The sequence below is a fragment of the Labrus mixtus genome, chromosome 14, assembly GCF_963584025.1.
Source record: "Labrus mixtus chromosome 14, fLabMix1.1, whole genome shotgun sequence".
In the NCBI taxonomy this organism is placed as follows: domain Eukaryota; kingdom Metazoa; phylum Chordata; class Actinopteri; order Labriformes; family Labridae; genus Labrus; species Labrus mixtus.
The window spans coordinates 17,236,494-17,256,270 of NC_083625.1; the positions used below are offsets into that span (position 1 = coordinate 17,236,494).

At 38.8% G+C, this 19,777-nt stretch overlaps 2 protein-coding genes across 4 annotated transcripts; both read right to left on the reverse strand.

The window, feature by feature from the left end:
- Positions 1 to 320: 320 nt before the first annotated feature.
- On the reverse strand, positions 321 to 6,732 carry LOC132988277 (APC membrane recruitment protein 1-like). 2 transcript variants are annotated; one of them, XM_061055565.1, is made up of 2 exons: positions 6,313 to 6,732; positions 321 to 4,986 (listed from the first exon to the last, which is right to left on the reverse strand). In XM_061055565.1, exon 2 carries the CDS (start codon positions 4,877 to 4,879, stop codon positions 1,835 to 1,837), a length of 3,045 nt encoding a protein of 1,014 aa, XP_060911548.1. In that variant the 5' UTR covers positions 4,880 to 4,986; positions 6,313 to 6,732; the 3' UTR covers positions 321 to 1,834. The 2 variants fall into 2 exon arrangements, with proteins under 2 accessions (XP_060911548.1, XP_060911547.1); XM_061055564.1 differs by having other exon boundaries at positions 6,309 to 6,732.
- A 425-nt stretch (positions 6,733 to 7,157) lies between these two features.
- Positions 7,158 to 17,461, reverse strand: gab3 (GRB2 associated binding protein 3). 2 transcript variants are annotated; one of them, XM_061055566.1, is made up of 10 exons: positions 17,234 to 17,461; positions 14,114 to 14,414; positions 11,953 to 12,109; positions 11,365 to 11,858; positions 11,171 to 11,220; positions 10,103 to 10,340; positions 9,740 to 9,830; positions 9,251 to 9,335; positions 8,355 to 8,474; positions 7,158 to 8,027 (listed from the first exon to the last, which is right to left on the reverse strand). In XM_061055566.1, the coding sequence occupies exons 1-10, from the start codon at positions 17,303 to 17,305 to the stop codon at positions 7,911 to 7,913; spliced, it is 1,725 nt and encodes a 574-aa protein (XP_060911549.1). In that variant the 5' UTR covers positions 17,306 to 17,461; the 3' UTR covers positions 7,158 to 7,910. The 2 variants fall into 2 exon arrangements, with proteins under 2 accessions (XP_060911549.1, XP_060911550.1); XM_061055567.1 differs by having other exon boundaries at positions 11,395 to 11,858; positions 17,234 to 17,459.
- Positions 17,462 to 19,777: the final 2,316 nt, after the last annotated feature.

Here is a 19,777-nt window from a genome sequence, read left to right on the forward strand (position 1 = left end):
TCGTGTTGTTTGATTCAGTTTTGGACATACAGTGACTTGATTGATATATTGTTTCGCACATGTTAACAAAGGTAGGTGAATACTTGGCTAAGTAATAAACGATGTGGAAAGTGCAATATGAGGCAATCAGCAAAACAGTCCTGGATCTGAACTAGACTACGACTTTATATTTTTATTTTGGCTGCTGTGAACCTGAAACTGTATAGCCTATGTCACAATATACACACTATAAAGACTATGATCAACCTATAGGTTTGTCTGCTTTTGTCCCTATTATCAGGAGTATGAACAACCAAGAAAAAATTAACAAATGAAATTGGTAATAGTTCGTTTTGTCATGTTTATTTTAGTGTAAGGCAGCGTTCTATTTTGACAAAACAGAAACATTTCAATCGGAATACCTAAATGTAACATTGATGTAACTTTAGACTGTAAAAAAAGAAAACTCCAATAGTAATTGCCAAATTTAAACGTTGAAGTGTACAAACAGTGAAGAATATAAATACAAAGTCCTTGACATTTTTTCAGTATTACACAATAAAAAACGACATCATATGACAGTTGACCCTCAGATTGATCAGTACAAGAAAATGATACAGGTTGATAATTCTAGTTCATCTTTTGAGACTATTTCAATTACAAACTAAATCAAACTAACTTTTCCTTCTTATAGCGTACAGAAATGCAATACTGGAGTGCATCACTTCAGAAGAACCATTTTGCACTTTACAGGTGGTCAAGCTGTTTCAACTGGGACTAGAAAAAGAGACTTAAGACTAAGGCCAAATTTGCTAATCAGGCCAAAAGGAAACCATACGATCCAGATACTATTAGGTCTTACTAACTTATTCTTTTATTTGTTTCCTCTACCATTTCATAGACATTTGAATCAGACCGTTTCTTTTTTTTTTTTATGTAGAGCACTTAAATACACAGGGAATCTGTGTGTAAAACATAATGACAAACAATGTCTTCAGTGAGTATAGGAAATGGCAGCTGAACTTAAACCGAGAGCTAACATTCCCATCTTTGTTTAGGTTAAGTGTAACTATAAGCTGTTCAATGTTGCAAGATTGAGTTAAATGTAACAGCTTAATGCATTTTAAATATACCCCATTTGGGACTTCCTCCATGGGATACTTTCTTGTTGTGATTGAACCCAATCTAGCCTAAATGAAGTAAACCAAAGAAACAGCAAATCTGAGCATCATGACAGGCAAACATAAACATTACTGGAGCAAAGAGAGGCTATAAACAAGCAGTGTAAACTCAAACATAAGCCAGCACTTAAAAGCATGAGCCTAATGTACATGTGTTCAGGGTGTAGAGGAAAAAGGCAAGTTCTGCTCAACTGCACTTTGGAAACAACAACAAGCTTCATGAATATGCATTAAACAAAGGTTGTGACCTTGATTCTGAGGCTACATACGCCTATAACTTAATAGCTTAATAAGAGGAATCTTGCAGTGTTTCAAATGCAAATAAAACTATGTTCTTGCTTAAATGGACGAACATGTTTGTATGTGAAGCAGGTTATTTATTTCTTAGCTAACAAGGAAATTCCTTTCATCTTAACAATAGGATCAAATAAACGTTGTTCTGAAGGCAGCTTGATGGCAGAGACCCTACATATTAGAATATTTTGAAATTCCAGTCTTGTCCATCACAGACTTTTTTTTCCTAACTAGATCAGTGCTGCCAGTAAAAATGAAGCAACAACTCTTTTGGATGCAAAATAAAAGCACTGATTGGCACATACACATGTAACCTTGATGCCATCTGTATGATTGGGAGCCTTTTCAATTGAAGCTAGCCTCTGGAAGTGTGTTGCACATTACTTTGCTGTTCTCGTTTCACTGAGGATGGCCATTTCGTCTTTAAACACGCCCTTGCTCAGAGGACTCCCGGCATGAGATGTTCCATCCCGGCTACTCACTGGCCTGCTCTTACCGCACTGGTTATAAGATTGCAAACTATTGGCAGATCTACAGAAGAAATCCTCATCAACACCATCTGATACCTCCTCCATCATTCCAGGGTAAACAAAGGTGCTATGAGGTAAACACAAATCTGATTGCAAAGGATGGTGACACTGCCTGTTGTAGAGATCTGCGATCTGTGAAGTTGCATCACGGGACACATCAGAGCACAGGCGTTGTGATTTACTGCTGGATGAACTAGAAGGTATTTTGTGTTTCACTTGGGTTTGATTGAGACTCTGTACTTTTTCAGTGGCTTCCCCATCAGCCAGAGGCAGGCTTAAAGCCATCTCTGACCTTATTTGCCATGATAAGGCCATAATGCTGCTACTGTCTCTTGATTCTGATGCAGACACAAGTACATTCTTTTTGTGATGTGGTGAGGAATCTCTTTCAGCGTCTTTTTCAGTTTGAGGACAAGAAACGATAGCAGCTCTGTTCTGTCTGTATGTGTCAGGCATATTCAACTCAAGGCTTTCTGTGTCCAGAGACCGACTTCTCCTGTCTAGAGACAACGGATTAGGCATGGACTGGCTGACTCTTGTAATGCCAATGTGCCGGGGGAGACTAGCGATCGCCCATGTGTTACTGATAAGGTTCTGCTCATAGAGATCTAACATCTGATAGTCACATTCAGCAAACGCGTCTTTTTGTAAGTAGCTTTCTTCAAACTCTTGATAGGGTGATGATATGTCCTCCTCCATTTCCATTTGCATCTGCTCGTCATATTCCCCCTCATTATGCATGTCCACTACATCAAATGTGACAATGGTAGGTAAGGCCTCCATGTTTGGAGTGAAGGCAGAGTTTGCCTCCAAATCATCCACACTGTTCTGCAAGTTACTCAGCATCTCAGAGTTTTTTGTGTAGTCCACAAGTGCTTGAGAGAAACTCACTGTTTGCTCATCGTCCAAATCTTTGTTGCAATATGGAGACTGAGAAATTTTATTTTTGTACGGTAGAGCTACAGGCTTGTTCTCCTCAAGATGCTGCTCTTTGGGTTCACAAAACGTTTCAAAATCTAGGTCAGACGTGCTTCCAAATGATGTGCTGCTGTGCCTTTTTTCACAATTTGCATTTATGGATTTTGTTGTTTTCTCAGGTGAAGCAGACATGTTTTCGTTTTCATTAAATGTATCCGGTTCTGTATTAGTCTTGTCGACTGATGCTTGAGGGTTTGAATTCATATTACAGTTCTTATTTGTGCCAATTTCCTGCCGACAAACTACATTCTGTGCCAACTCTGGGGATTTACTGCAAATGCTGGGCACATCTAGAAATTTGTGAACTTTATACAGGTCAGCATCTATTTGTAGTCGCTTCATTTCTGGATCAAAGGCAGAATTATTCACACCAACTGGTTCACTTGAATACTCACACTGTTGTGAACTGGGCATATTGGATTTGCTCTCATATTGTGGACTGATGAGACTCTCATCAGGCGCAAAAAGCTCATAGAGGGCGTCACCACTGTAACTGTCTCTGGGTAATCTGTCTGTCCTCAGTCTGTCTGGCTTCTCTTGTCCTTCATCATGCCCTGGGGTGGTTGAATCATAGTATCCCTCGTCGCTGTTTGGAACTGATTCTTGATGCTCATCTTGAGGAGTTACCACATCAGCCATTGAAGATGTGTCAATCCCACTGGCTTGCTGTGCGCTGCTACTGTTCAGTAACTCTATATTGTGAGAACTCGTCAGGTCAGAGGTCAGATCTGCGTGGTCTTGGTTGTAGGTATAGCAAATTTCCTCCGACTGATCATTCCCCCAGAATTCATGAAGACACTCCTCACCCACATCTTCTGGGGATGCCATTTCTTCACCGCCACCCTGGTAGGTGAGATAACATGAGGCCCTCTTGCCCCCATTTCTGCTCCTCTCCCCCGACACAGTGCTCTCTGTGATGCTGTCGTCTTCTTGATCGGCAATAATGTCCCCACAGCCGGTGAGGGAATCAAAGCTCTTTAACGATGCAACGTCTCCAAACATCAGGTTCAGCTGATCTGATGAGCCAGTAGGTGTTTCAGACTTTAGTGTTGGCTCAGACATCATCTTAACTTTCAAACAAGGCTCACTGTTTACTCTTAAACTCTCTTCAAGTTCACTGGAAACTGCAGCCACTAAATTAATTTCCTCAATTTGATCATCACAGATCCGAGCATCCGGTTCATACTTTAGACTTTCTTGTTCCACACACTCCTCTGATACCATCGCAGCAGCAGCAGCAGGATCAATAGAAACATCACATATAACATCTGCTAAATCAGGCACACCAGGTTCAGATCCAAGGCACTCTGTGACATACTTGTTGACGTTGTCCAGGACAACAGGCACCTCTTTCTTGCACCGAGGAGAGGTCATCGCAATCATTTCAGTTTTATCCGATCCAGCATTTCTATTGTTTCTATGATGCCTGAAACTGTTAAAAAGACCCCTTAAACCCTTTTTCTGCCGGTTGAGACTCAGGGATTTCTGCTCAGCAACAGGGAAACTACATTCATTGTGGCAGCTACTGCGGAGATCTCCAGCCGAGTCCCTCTGGCTGTGGTATTCAAAGTCTCCAGCTGAGGTGAACCCAACTCGTGAATTGTCATCATAACTAACCTTGCTCAGCCCATCATGGGTCTTGCTTTTGGGGAACCCTTTCTTAGAAGACCACTTGTTCTGATTTTTACTCCTTCCACCGAAAAAACTTGGTAAGATGCAGATGCCTTTACGAACTCCGAAAAATGTCAAGGCAGTCCTTCTAAATTTTCCAGGTTTCTGGGATTTGACCACAGAGTTCATTGTATCCAACTGAAGCTCTTCGGTGATGTCATCGGTGCTGCAGCGGGAAAGCTGTTTGCAGGCTGAGGCCCCATCCTTAGAGTCATTTGGTAGCTCATCTACCTTACAAGAAGCCATAGCTACCAAATTTAAAGAGATAGTCGGACAGAAGTCATAGTTGCTGAATTTTCAAAACCAGCTGATAGGTTCACTGCAGTGAATTTGTCCTCCATCTGATATGAGCCCTGTGTTGAGAAAGTTAAAGGAAAGCATTGATCAGTTCAAATCTATCATCAGCACCAACAATATGGTTTCACAACCAAAGATTCACAAAGCAAGTTTTAAACCTTATTTTCATTAGGGGGTGGAAAGATGTAAAGAAATATTGTATTTGTTTTTAGACATAATTAGACTGTTTAGATGTTCATAAGCATGATCTCTTGTTTTCCTCTATTACTGTTCAATGTTTGTATGGCCAGTTACAGGGGGTTGGTTATGACCAATGTCTGACTTACTGCCTTTTATGGCAGCAAAATAAATCTTCATTTTCATCTTTATCGCAATATAATCATTGAGCAGTCTGAATTTATCGCAATAAAATTATTTTTGGGCATAGAAACTTTGACTGTAGACAAATTATGACTGAAAAAGATCCGTGTATCTGCCGGACAGAGCCACAATCTGCTTTAAGACCAATAAGAAAGAACGTTGTTTTATTGTTTCTTTTGTTTGTTTTTTAGGTCTTTGATCAATAGTTCACTGGTCCTTAAGTCTTGCTATGTCATTTAACTAATTATCATAACAGTATGCTTACTCTCAATCAGACATATTTAAGATATTCTTTTCTCAAAACGATCAATATAAATAAATGTAGGAAGATTTTTTTTTAAATATTATTGTGCTGTCAATGTAGTAGGTAACAAGGATAATAGGTAAAACTAAAGAACATAGAGGAACCCCTGCTGCTAATCTATAAACTACAAAAATTATCTCAATCTTCTTAAATTCACCAACAAAAGGGTCACGACGTCAACAGTGCAGTGATTGCATTTCATTATTGTCATGTATGCTTTTGTCATCTTTATGTATACTTTACCAATAACCCGACTGAATCTATATTTTCTTTATACGAGGTGTTTAGTCCTCAGTATGTATTTTCGGAAGATATATGTAACCACAACTACACTAAACAAGTACAGCCTTGCCATAAATTACATGTGTAATAGAGAAATAAACTGGCAGACTAAAATAAAAGTATCCAGCACATTTCTGTTAAACTTTTACAAGAGACTGACTCATTTTTTTTTTTTACCAAAGATGAATTGCACATTAGATATAATAAAGGCCTTGGGGCCAAGCAAGAAGCGCATCTGTACTGCAGCTGAGCAGCTCTAAGACCATGTGCAGGTGGGTCATCATTACCACCCCCAAAATGAACTTTAAATGGGAGCATAGGCAAAGACAATCGTGGATAGCCAATTCTGACTCTAGACAAGACAAACCAGGTGAAACACTAGCACTTTACTGTGGAGCTAGCTGTAATGAATCATAAAGTAAACAAACTTACCCACTAGAGTCAAGATCTCGCAGACACTGGTGTTGTTTCTTTCCCCGGAGACGAGGTTACCTCTCACTGCATGCCTACTGATGTCGCTTTAACTCTACTATTTGATTAAGCAGGCCCCTGTGCTGCTTGGACAAGGCACGGTTTTATTTGTTTCCAGCTATCGTTAGCTAGCAGCGGTGCATGCTAGCAGCATTACCTTCACTCCTGCAGTTTGTGACTGTGAGAGTCTGTCGGTAGAAATACGAAGAACACCTACACAAAGGGTTGATTTAATGCGTGTAGTTCAGCCACGCATGCCGCTTGTGAAATTGATGTTGACAAAAAACGCCAGAGTTTAAGTGTCGCATGATGACTTCCTCTCCCGACTTCTCAGGTAAATCACCCAAATCTCCTTTTGTCAATCTCCTCCCGGCGCATGCTAGTGACGCAACATGTGTGCAACGTGTGTTCTATGACGTACTATTCATCATAATATAAATGGAACGACAACTAATATATATAATAAATAATAACAATAAATATTATTTGTATTATTAGTAGTAGTAGTAGCAGCAGCAGTAATAGTAGAATAGGCCTACATTTTTCTAACCATACCAGTTTAATGTTGAAATAAAACAATAATATCCCCACTCTTATTTCATAAAAATATGTGCATCCAATTGTAAAATCTTCATATTCTTCACTGCTTAACAGATGAGGAGATGATGTTATGTTATCTATCTACATAATGTATTTTAAATGTTCAGTTGTACACAGTGTTTTGCACATTTGTCTGCATGGAAAAGGGAGAGGATCTGGATGAGGTGTGATGTTTTTCCCACCTGCTAACATTAAATCATAATGAAAAAGTATTTTGAAATATAAACTTTATTCATAACTGTTGGAGCATAAACACGAATCATTGCCAGCAGGATGTGTAAATGAGACAATACACATAAAATATAAAATAAATAACAAAAATACAATAAATAAAACATTTGAGGAAAAAGGGGTGGATAATCAGTTCTGTTTAAAAATGGAAATTATTTGAATGTCATTTTAATCTTGATTCATGAATACTGATAGTGGTAGTTTACTTTTTTTTAAATTTGAGTTGTGAATGAAATAGTAGCTGAAGTCAGAAAAAGAGTAGTCACAAACAATCATTTCTATAAGCAGTTCATTTCAGGAGAAGGAAAAAGAGATCGCTGAATTATTAATGACATATAGTGAGGGGGAAACACTAAAAACATTCTTCTTTACGGCCACAAACACTGAACATACATTTAAAGCAAGTCACACAGACAGAGCAGCAACAATATGCCCTTTTCAAAATTTGGTAAAACGTAATGCTACAGTAAAAATAATTTTGATACAGTGCAGTCTGGTATTATTTACAGTATAAGTCAAATCTACTGAGAGTGAATTAAGTTTTTACAGTGCAATTTTGAGTTTTCACACAGCAAACAAGCATAAAACTGCTTATTTGCTCTTGTGCTTGGTTAATACATTCAAAGTGCTTTTAAATTCTTTTGGTCCTCTTCATATATCCAATGCTTAAGTTACTCTTGATCTTCTTGAAACCAAAAGTGAGGGATTTTCTTCATCGTATATTTTTTCCAGTCATGTTTTGGACTGCCGGACATCTGTCCACTCCATTTTTGTGTTTTGCAGTGCTTGTGTCTTCTTCTCATCCACCTTCACGTAATCCACTCTGTGCTCATCAGTCAGAAAGGGCTTCTGCCAAACATAAAGAGATGTAATACAATTACATTTAATAAAAAGTTTTTAAAATGACAATAATGTTGTACTTGTATGAAATCACAATCATGTAATACTTCTTCAGAGCTAAAATAGTAGCATCATAGCGTTATTACCTGCTGTAGAATATAAAAAGAAAGAGAGATAAAGAAGTTACAGATGCTATTGTTGCATAAACAGCAGTTTTGACAAAACAGATTGGGTATATATTATATAGCCTATATCTATGTAAATATATATACTGTGTGTATGTGTGTGTGTGTGTGTGTGTGTGTGTGTATATACATGTATCCAATCAAACCATACCTTCAGCACAGGAGAGGGGGATGCTGAATTGAAATCCAGTGACAAATAGTCCAGGTTTGATCTTCTTGCCCACGCCGGGACTGCTCCGTCGAAAGTTACAGAAAAGGGTTTCATTGATTCCTGTCAGAGAAAAAATAGATGCCGACTTTGCTGAGTCATCACTGCTCACACTTAAAATAAAATAATTTAATTTCCGAAAATGTCAACTTTGAAAGTTTTACATTGTCAAGTTCATATGTGCTGCATTCATAGTAAAAGATTGATTAGATAAAAGGTATAGCCTCGGACTGTTCATTTTCAGATTGAGTTTACAGTAAAAGTGTCTGAGTCCTCTTGCTGCCTGTCAGCTTGTAAAGCCCAGCTCACAGTTAAAGGCTAATGTGTTTAACCTTATTCTGGGAAATCAATGTATTATGCACCCTCTCCAGGAATGGGCTGGTGCAACATTACCCTGTTACATACACACTCTCACATGCTCTGGAAAGACCCCAGTGTGATTACAATCTGCTGATCAAATATTTTGGGAGAAAAACCTTTCCACTCCCACATTTTTTAGCTGTGTTGAGATTACATTTTTTATGTCTACTCCCACAAATTGTCCAGCAGTTACCAGAATGTCCTTTATTTCTCTCTTTTTTTATCTCTAGTAAAATATGTTTATTTTGTTGATTCAAGCTAAACGACAAAGATGACATAATTATTAATAATGTCTTTAACCAAGAAGAGATATAATAGCTCCAGCTTGTCTTTATTCCATGTTAGCCAGATCTGGTCAAATAGGTACAATATCTTTAGCTGATGAATTGTTGGAACATTGTTGGAAATTGAAAATTCTTTCACAATACATGATAAAGTCTTTATACTATAAGTTGAAAATGAAAATGTGAAAATGTTACCAGTTCAGTGCAGTCTGTTTCTTCATTCCTAGGATTGTCCCCATTTTCAAGTCTTCTTTCAAGAGGTAACAACTGCATTGAAAAGCTGTAATTACACAATAAAAACAAATCATGGGATAAGTTTACGTCATAGTGGCAAAAACCTTTATAGTTTTACCAACACAAACACAGGAATAATCCTTTACTTGTGCAAGTAAATTATATTAAAAACCAGGGTCCAATATGCTTTCTGGAGTAAGACAGTTTTTTTAATGTGATACATGTTTTCAAACTCTTTTCAAAATATTTATATTTAAACTTTAATCTGAATAAAGTCAAACTGTGTCAACATTGGATTTTTTTGTCCACATCTATACGGTCAAAATTAAGAATTGGGCTTTAAATGCAATTCTCTTCTTTTCTGTTTAAAATACCAATCGTAATTTTAGTTAACTATGTAGAGAGCCTTGGGAATGTAATGACTTTGTACGTGCTCTTTTTTTCTCTCACCATGTTTCTGTCATGGCTCTGCTCAGAGGAAGGTGAGTGGGACATTCTGTGATTGTAGAGAGGCCTCTTAAGTCAAGAGGTGGGGGTCGAACTGTGAACCAACAAAGGACAAAGTTATTATAGTGGTTGCAGTTCCCTCGTGTGCAAAGGAAAGGTAAGATTACAAAAGTGATGCGTAACATAGGTCACTGTGCTTGTCCTGATATGTACAATTATGTGTCATAAGCACAGCTAGATGACTAAGGCTATGAATTCACATGCTGACAAGTTTGTACATCTGTTCACCCTTTAAACCAGTTAACAAAGATCACATATCCAGACACATCATGATCGTCTTTAACTTGAACCAAACAGGGCTCTCACCTCGCCTCAAACGAGGCTTTAGATGCCGGTGAATTGGGGGCGGTGCAAGATCTCCAGGTTGACACATCAGTGGTGTGGAGGACTCGATGTTGTTGTTTGCACTGGGGAAGCTGAATGTCCTGGGGCTCATGGGGATGTAACCATCAGATTCAGTGGTGGTAAAAAAGGGAGAAGGGGAAGCCATGGGCATATATGACTCTTCCTCGTAGTTTTGAACTCGTATGGTATTTAAAGACGGCTGTCGAAAGACAAAGCATTATATGATCAGACACATCCACCATATTAAGTTCAAGTTGTAAATGCTGCTGTCTGTTGAATATTTATGTTCCTTTCAAATTATTTAGATTACTTTTGAATTTATTTATAGAATAAATACATTAGCGCTTGGCATGCTACAGTTGTAAAAGTAAACTCTCTACAGTGGCTTTGATGAAGTCATGAGAAATCCAATACTATTGTCATGACCCAACAGTAAATATGAGACTACAGAGAGCAAGCTAGTTAGCTTAGCTTAGCTTAGCACAAAGAAAGGAAACAGTAAGAAACAGCTAGCTCCTTTCAGAACTGTTCAAATCTGTCCAGCAACAGCAGCTACCTAACAAACTTTATTTTTTATTTTTTTCATCAGCAAAAAAGTATTAGAGCCATTGTGGATCGGTGTGAGCATCTCTGTCTTGTTTCCTGCTGGACTATTTCTTTGCTGGGTGCAGTGGCTTTGTGAAGTCTTATCATGTCGTGCAAGGCAACCAGCGAAGAGTCCAGTTGTGGAAGAGAAAGCTAACCATCTCACGGTTGTAGCTTTAGCTCAAGCAGAAACAACAGGAAGATTAGGTGCCTTAAATGAGATACATACTGCTTCCTCACTTTGTGCTATGAGCTTAGCTAACTAGCCGCTGGACCTTGTTTTATACTTATTATGGCACAGACATGAATATGAATCAGTCTTTTCATTTAACTCTTGAAATCGGAGAAGAAGAAGAAGAAGAAGAAGAAGAAGAAGAAGAAGGGAAAAGTCAATATACCAAAGTGCCAAATGTCAAAATGTCTATTTTTGTAAGAATGTCTTACCAAATTAAGACTCTGTCTTCTGTTCCGCATCAATCTACTACCAGCATCTCCTAAAACAGAGATATATAATTAAAAGACTTTAGTTTAAAAGTTTACCAGTCAGCTATAGTTGACATGCTGTGCCGTCATAATAACACTAAGGGTTGTAATTAATTTTGTTACAACCCAGCTCTCAGTTTTTGTATTATACTTACTGTGAGACTGCTCTCCTATCGAGCACATACCTATTCTTAAATGGTCCAGGCTTGACAAAGATGTCCTCCGGGGAAATAGAACACTGTGACTTGAGAAATGTTGTGTGCTCATCCCCCTCGGCTTGTTCAATCCCTCATCACTTAGCTGCTCTGACAGGTGGTTGGGTTTTGGTGGCAGCGGAGGGGGTGTTTGTGTGTCGCTCATTGCCTCAAATGATGCAGAAGAGTAAAGTTTGTCGAACTGGAAGACGCTTGTAGCACAGTGGCGAAGTGGAGAGGAGGAGGAGGCTGGCAGAGCCAGGGAGGTGCATGGAGCACTGAAAGGAGGGTTAGTCAATCTTCCATGGATGAAGACGGGTGGAGTGGGGCTGTGAGCGTGAGAGATGCAGGAGGAAGTGGAATCAGTGAACAGAGGAGAAGGGGCAATGTCTTTGACCGCGTCGTCCGATGACTTCTGCTCCAGGGAGCTCTCAGAGTTTGAGAAACTGTCAAGTCTACAATAAGAGGAAAAATAAAACATCTTTCTTAAACACAAGCTAATGTTGCTTTGTTCTCCATGTGTTAAATTATTAATGAGATTTTACATACCGACTAGTGCTCAAACTCCCCGTCTCACACTGAGAGAGGAATAGGTAGTCCAGAGGATAACTGGAATCAAGCTGGCTGGATACAGACACTCTGTCGGAGCTGTCAGGGGACGGCTGGAGGGGTGTGGGGGTGTGAGGGAAGCCTTCTTCTGAGCTCTCTGTTCAGATCAAGCAGAGAGGAATAGAGAGCGGGTAGTTTGGAAAATGTTACAACCTCTTCGAAGAAAACTGCCGTCATGCTGACACCAATAGCTATCAAACCATGTAAACACAAACACACACATTTCTTACAACCTATACTTTAATGTAGAATGGAGCGGGTGAATCTGAAGAGAATTTTTTTTTTCAGGTAGTCTTTTAGTCAGATTGACCTTCGTTCAGAAATGTGTCTTATTCCATTTCTCTCAAGGCCACCAAGTAGTCAAGGCTGTGTCTGCCGAACCATGGAAGGGCGAAAAAAATCAAAAAGACTTTGCTTGTTCTCATAAAACATTTGCTAGCCTTAAAGGACGTTTATGTTCTCTTGTGGGCGCAGAGACATCTTTTATAATCCTTTACAAAAGTAATGATGTGCCATCTTACAAAACCCTTTCCAGATCCAGGCTGGACCTACTTCTACTGTCTAAAAGCCCTTAGATTAAGCAACATGGCTTTATTCTAAAATGCTATTAAACCCATGACAACATTCTTCAAAATCACATTGTTAAGAGTGTTTAATAAACTTTGCATTTGTATCAACTACTTATGTGTTGCTTTCTCAGAGCTAGGGTGATTTACAGCAACATGCAGGCATTATCAGCAACTTTGTGGTGTTTCTCTATCTCCTTCACACAGATGACAGTTTTCTAACAGACATGTCCCTAACTGTCCTCTCTCAATATCACTGCATTCATTTTAAGTATATATTACCGGTATAGCATGATTATTGTGTGTTTGCAAAAATAGTAAGAATACTGCCAATTCATTGTGGTAATTGTGATTTATCATTTAAAAACCTGCCCCTGAAAGATGTTCAATTCTGCGGTGGGCCAATAAGCGGTACACTATGTGGCAGGCGAATCGTCACAACAACAACTTGGAAACAGATGCAAACAGATTAATGATAAAATAAGATGACTTTACCATAACTTGACTGCAATTCAAACCAAACTCAAACATGAACTTGTTTGAACGCTGCTGCTACAAAAACCAATCCCGGATATGATTTGTATCAAATGGTTTTGAATATAATGTTATGTCTGTGATTGTTTGCAGGTTTATGAGCTCAATTAGTGAGAAATGTAGCCGCTTGATATATAATGCATGCTAACCACAAGCCTGGATCAAAGTTGGATCATCAACAAACAATCCATACAGTACCCAGTAAAAGTAGAGCAAATAGTCAGTTAAAGGGGCGGCAGTAGCTCATTAATGGCGGGACCTGGGTTGGGTTTGCTGGTTCAAGTCCTGTTGCAGACCAAGTTTGGAAATTGGGCTGGTAGCAGAAGAGGTATACCCACCACTACTCGGGCGCTCTTTTATGTTCAGCCCCTCACTCTAACCTTTCTCCATGAGTGCATTGCCCATAAGATCCTGTGTGTGTGTGTGTATGTGTATTTCAGCCTATGTGCTAGGTGTTTAGCATGTCTCAACGACAGAGTGAAAAAAATTGAATTCACTTTCTTCTTCTTTGTATCTTCTTTGGAAGTATCATTGATGTTGTGTGAATCATTTGACAAATGTTGCCTGAAACTGTCAAAATCTGAATCTTTAGGACTTAAAGGTTATTAAAAAAATTGCACACAACATACACTGGACGGAATCAATTCACCACTGTGTTTACTGCAGATTAGTTAAAGCTTCTGTTTGGACAGTTTTAAAGAAAATTTAAAAATTAGAACTCTGAGGACTTTACTGAAACATAAGGTGCTATGCCAGTAAACTGCACCTTTGAGGTCTTTGGTGTTTGTTTAAATAAACAGTTTGTTTTTGACCTCATTTTAAAGTTTACCTCTGAGTTCACCACATCCTGATGTGGAACAAAGTGTGAACTTTCCAAAGTACATCTTCTGGTTAACACCCATTCTTTTGTGATGTTCACTTTAAACAAAATGGGATGTCAGGTGTAGCTTCACATAACAACATATCAAATTAAACAGAATCAAATCTTTCTGTATATTCACCTGCATCCTCCAGGCTCGCGAACTGGCAGATCTGGCTGATGCTGCTAATCCAGCTGTTCATCTCCTCCTCTGTTTTGGCCACCAGGTAGAAGATACGAGACAATGTCTTCACCACAAAGAGGTGCTTCCCGTGAAAGTCTCGTTTTATCCTGAGTTGCCCGTTCAGCATTTCCACCTCGCACTCTTTGAGGTCAATGATGCGGATAGGCTTTTTGGAGTTCTTACTCTGATAGTACTCCAGTACGTCTGGATTACCGCTCATTCGACCTCTTCGGAGCACGAACCAGCGTTTTCTCCAGGCCTGCGGGAGAAAGCAACACACTGTTTAAACAGCCTTAAAGTTAAATATGATGTATATCCTCACACTTGTGTTATCGTGTAGTGCTGCACAGTTTGCACACTAACATCCCTCCAACAACCTTACATTAGTCATGGGAATAAGATCACTGCTCTTCGCTGCAGCTAACTTAGCAACTTTAAACTACCTTTTTTTTTTTTTTTTTTTGCTTTTGATATGGTCAGTAAGCGGAACTTCAACCCAAGTTTCCCAGAAGTGCAAAGAAGAGGAAGTTCACTGTATTTAACAGAAAATGTCAAACACAACAACGAAAGAGGTATTTATATAGTTCTGGGTCACAGTTTTCTACTGAAGACTTGTGCAAACTTTACACAATATGTAACACATATACGTCCTCACTACTTATGCAAGTAAGCCCAATGTTGTAGGTGTCAAGTTACATATATAAAAATAGTTATGACGAAATCTACTTTCAATCTACTAGTAATGCATAAGTTATCATACAGGTTTCAGACTTGGCTTTGTGGCTTTCTGTGCATCATCAGTGCAGGCACAGAAAGACATGAGGGTATTTTGCTCCTGCTCAAATCAGTTAGTAACGTGTCGTCTGTGTTTATACCAGGAAATGGTGAAACAGGCCACATGTACAGCCAATACCTCCACAAGATTTCAGAGGAAACCATAACTAGTAGACAGACAGCATTTTGATCCGAGAGACGTTTTGTGATTTTGGAAAGTTACACTCAAATTAAATATTTATGTGTATCCAGGGCCACCCAAGTTTTATTCTAAGTTTTATTTTTGCTTATCCAGAAAAAAAGCAGATGATCAAAGTCCTTCAAAACTGATAATTAAAATAGACATGTCACCTTTTCCTTCTATATTTCAAACAAGAACAAGGGAGTTTCACTTAGAAGTAGATGTCTGACAATAAAGTATAAACTTGTGATTCAACCGTGGGTTTCACAAAGAAATTTCACCCACTTCTCGTGGTCTTCTTCTTCAGATGTAGATTCATAGCTGGGGTAATGTCACCTAAGAGCTCTCAGGTCAGTGGAGGTGACAACTGGGCAACTTTACTGAACCTTGAGAGATTTTTCTTTTCTTTTCTTTATAGAATTGGACTTGTCATAGAGGTTGAAGCTCAAGTGTTACTAATGACGTTAACGATGGTTCTGTTTTATTCAAAGTGTCATAGTCAGCCAGGACTGCGTGACAGTGAGTCAGCATGCAAAGTATCAGGACCCTCTAACTGAAGCAGTTTAATGGAATTCAGCCATTTTCCTGTCATAATTTACACCTCTGCACATAATGTGACCTGTCAAAAAAAATGTCAGTGTGGAGGTGCATTATTGATCAGATTAAAAGGTTGCCAACAATATCCCTTCTCAAAAGAGTCAAAGTAAGAAGTACGACATTTTAGATGTCCATATTTGCACAGTTCAACAGATTTGTAGGATTATTATAAGCGCTTCTCTTTTGAGCTACACTGTGGAAGGTAGAAGCTTACATTTGATAGAAAACAGTGACAAAAAGCTTTTAAAACTTACTGACATACTGTGGAAAGGAATAATAATGAGTTGAATTTTATATGAGATAGATTTATACAGGTATATATGAATCTGTCTAGATTCAAGATGCACTCATGACTAAAGGCCTACTTTTCCACACTCTGTAGTAAATGGACAGAGACGGGATAAGTTCAATGTTGACAGAAAATCAGACAACTTAACTTGTTCATGTCAGAAAGGATAAAGCAATAAGTGTGTTGTACATTCTGTTTTGTTGTGTTGTTGATCATGTTCTTAAATAAGATACTTAAGTACTCAAAGTCAGTGGCTGAAGATTTTCATTTCATAATACCACAAACAAAGACAAGTTCAACCAAGATAAACCACATTTCCATAATGCCATGTGCCAGTACTTGCTATTTGAATAATTTGCCTGATAGTGTTTCTGCCCTTACACTAGTCTGAAAAACATGTAATTCCTTTGCACTCTGAAATCAGGATTTGCATATTGTGTTAAAATAAGTTTCTATTTCTTGCCCAACACCCCATCAAAGCACAAACACACCTCCACCCACCCTTTCCCTATACACAACTGTTGACAAATAATGGCCCACCTCCACCTCCACCTCCACCTCCTCCTCCTCAAACTCCTCCTCCTACTCCTTTCCCACCTCCCCTCTTCTCCTACTCCTCTTCCTCCTCCACTGGTACAGAGGAAGTGCAATAAACAGCCATCATAAAGCTGGACTATTTCTGCTTGTCATTTAAGTCTGAAGTGTCTGGGTGCCTGACATTACTTCCCATGTTTCACAATTTTGCACACACTCATCACTAAACACACACTCACACACGCACGCACACACACTCACACACACACACACCCACAGCAGAGTGAGTGTCCAGCCCAACATTATCACATGACCTCAACAACCACAAAACATTGACGGCTGTATGTTGTTGATGTTCAAACTACATACACATTATTCCATGTGTTTGTGGGGCACATCTGCATGTGTATTTATGATTATTGACAGATTATAATGTTCTTAGAGATATAAAGTGCATCAAAACGCTGAAAATACTAAAGCAAGATGCCAATAAAGAATTGAGGAAGATGATAGAAAGGAGACTGAAAACCAGCTCAGTTGGACAAAAGCACATACAACCCACGGTATCTTTCTAAATCATCACTCCACGTCATAACACACACACACACATCTACACAAAAACACAAGCCTCAACAGCACAACCCGGCTTTCCTACTAGCTGGCAGAGGACATAAACAAGAGTCCGGCGTGTACTCCTACTCACAAATCTCTTTAGTTTCTTCTCCGGGGGGGATTTAATGAGCCAGCCGTAGCAGACCACATCCCCAGCACTCATCTTGACTGCAGAGTGTGTCGTCCTCTCGGCTGCTGCTGCTGCTGCTGCTAGTGCTTTAAGTGCTGCCTCTGCTGCTGCTGCTGCTGCTATGAGACTGAGAGGTACTGCGAAGCATATCCTGTGTTCTGGTATTCAGCGCAGCCACTCCAAAAGGAGGAAGTTAAAGAAATTGATCACACTGACAAGAGAGAAGAGAGAGTGAGAGCAAGGCAGAGACAGAGAGAGAGAGAGAGAGAGAGAGAGAGAGAGAGAGAGAGAGAGAGAGAGAGAAAGACAGAATTATGTGTTTGTTTTTGCAAGTGCTCCGGGCAAGTGTATGGAGCAGTTGGCCTGTGGGGGCGTTAAAGGGAAGGGGGGGGGAATACTACACATAATGAGGTTTGACAGGTTTGAGGACACGGTTGTAATAGACAGTAACATACTACAGCTCACACAGTCACATGTTGCCACAAGATCTTATCTTGAGGTTCACATTTAGAATGTTTAACTGTTTCAATTTTCATATTGTAATGGTTTATTTTTGTTCAATTTGGAATCTAAATTCTGAAGAAGTTGTTTTAACAGCTACACTAATAAGGGCTTCATTTCTTATGAGCTTTCAGGGAGGTGTATACATTATTTTAAATTCTCGTCGCACTGGGCTGAACCCTTTTTAAATTCAATAATGCCAATTTAAAGATTAATCAACAATCTTTTTAACTGTTTTCTTTAGTATAAATTTGGAGCTTTGACATGTTACCAGCTTCAATTTGAAATTATATAGTATACTTTTTTGTTTTTAAGATTCTCAACAGTAGGAGTACAACTGTTTACTTCTCTCCGTTATTCGTTACTCCATTCCTATAAAAATGTAAACGCGAAACACAAATACCAATTCATTAGGTTAGGCCTAGTTTTCAATAAAGTCTGATTCTAAATCTGACGGCGGAGACGTTTCAAAAGCAAACCTTCATAGGTTAACACTCTTTAGAGACTGTTTACGGTTTCATGCCGCAAATAGTTTTATGCATTCCATGATCTTTTCACATTTAGACCATTATGTAACATCTAAGTCACAAGCAGCTCCTACAACAATCAGGCCTCTTCAGAAAGTATATAACCATGCAATCAACACTTTGCAAAGGCAGCTGAAAAGATGCCAGCACTGTTGTATTTGAGATCGCTTCATTGAAAGTGCTGGTATTACATGTATGCCTAAAATGCTTTGAGTGCTTGTCATAGACATGGTGGTCTACCTCTCAGGGTCTCAGTAACTCTGCATCTATGAGGCGCAGCAGTAATAACTCAACAAGACAACTTTCTGTTGAGTTTGATGCATCAGTATAGATGAAAAGGGCATTAAGGAATTGTTTAGCATTGGTTTGTTCTATTTAAGATGAAGATTAAGATTTACTTTTATTGATTTAAATTCTGTTTTTACACTCTGTAAGTCATGCAACACACACACAGGCTAAAATATACACACATGCACAAACAGGATCGCTCATTGCCTTTAAAGAGACACACACACCGAAACGGAGCGTTCTGAGAGAGCTGGTTTATACAGGGTCACAAACCTCCTCTGGTGCTTGAGCAAAGATGTTTCATTTAGACTGTTTTAAAAGGTAGAAAAGGGGTATAATATGTCCTCTCTAAAACGTATGACTCTGTATGACCTACAAAATCAAACAAGATCATCAGTGAGAAAACTGACTGTATCTCTAAAGTATTTTTAATACCTGTCACCCTCAATGTCAGGAAAAGCTTTAAGAAAATGCTGCCGGAACAGCTGTTGTTTACATTTTCCACAGCAAAGATTTGCAGTGCAGATATGTTTAACTGTCAAAAGAAAGCAGAATGACATTTTTCATCAGTAAACCTCCCTTACACATGTACAAGAAAACCTCAGGAGATAAGAAGTAGGCCACCGCTTTGTCCACAGAAGTTGCAAAGAAAGACAACGTTATAGTTTATCACTGTAGCTTTGAATAAAGTAGTTGAGTATTAGTTATGGTTTATGTAGTGTATCAATAATGGTTGTGGAAATACAGTAAAAGTGAGAGAGTACAGCTACAATTCAAATACACCATACACATTTCTATTTCTATACTTTCTAATAGAAAAGTTGCTTGTAAAGCTTTTTGAAAAACAAACAAAGAACCTTTGCCATCTCACCAGCACCTTTAGATTTCCTCTTTGAAAGGAAGTATATCCTCATTGTCTAGCTGAAAATGATTTCCTATCATGAATAATCAACTTCCCTTATATTTGAAAGAAGCCACATAACACACCAACTAGTTGATCTACTGCAGAAGCAGACAAAAGGAACTTTCAAATGAAGTATTCGGTAGGTCATTTGAGCCCACATTAAACAGCATGTCTTACATATGTCCACATGTCTTGAGCCACCACCAGAGGGCGACATTAAATATTGTTACAGTGGACATCCATCAATCACCACGTATATTTCATAATCGTAATACAAGAATGAGT

Excerpts from the sequence above, each read along its gene's own strand:
- gab3 (XM_061055566.1), bottom strand. The coding sequence starts at position 17,305 with ATGAGTGCTGGGGATGTGGTCTGCTACGGCTGGCTCATTAAATCCCCC. Across the intron at positions 12,110-14,113 it reads CGCGAGCCTGGAGGATGCAG|AGAGCTCAGAAGAAGGCTTC; the intron begins GTGAATATACAG and ends TGATCTGAACAG. Across the intron at positions 9,831-10,102 it reads AAAGCCTCGTTTGAGGCGAG|TTCGACCCCCACCTCTTGAC; the intron begins GTGAGAGCCCTG and ends GTTGGTTCACAG.
- LOC132988277 (XM_061055565.1), bottom strand. The coding sequence starts at position 4,879 with ATGGCTTCTTGTAAGGTAGATGAGCTACCAAATGACTCTAAGGATGGG.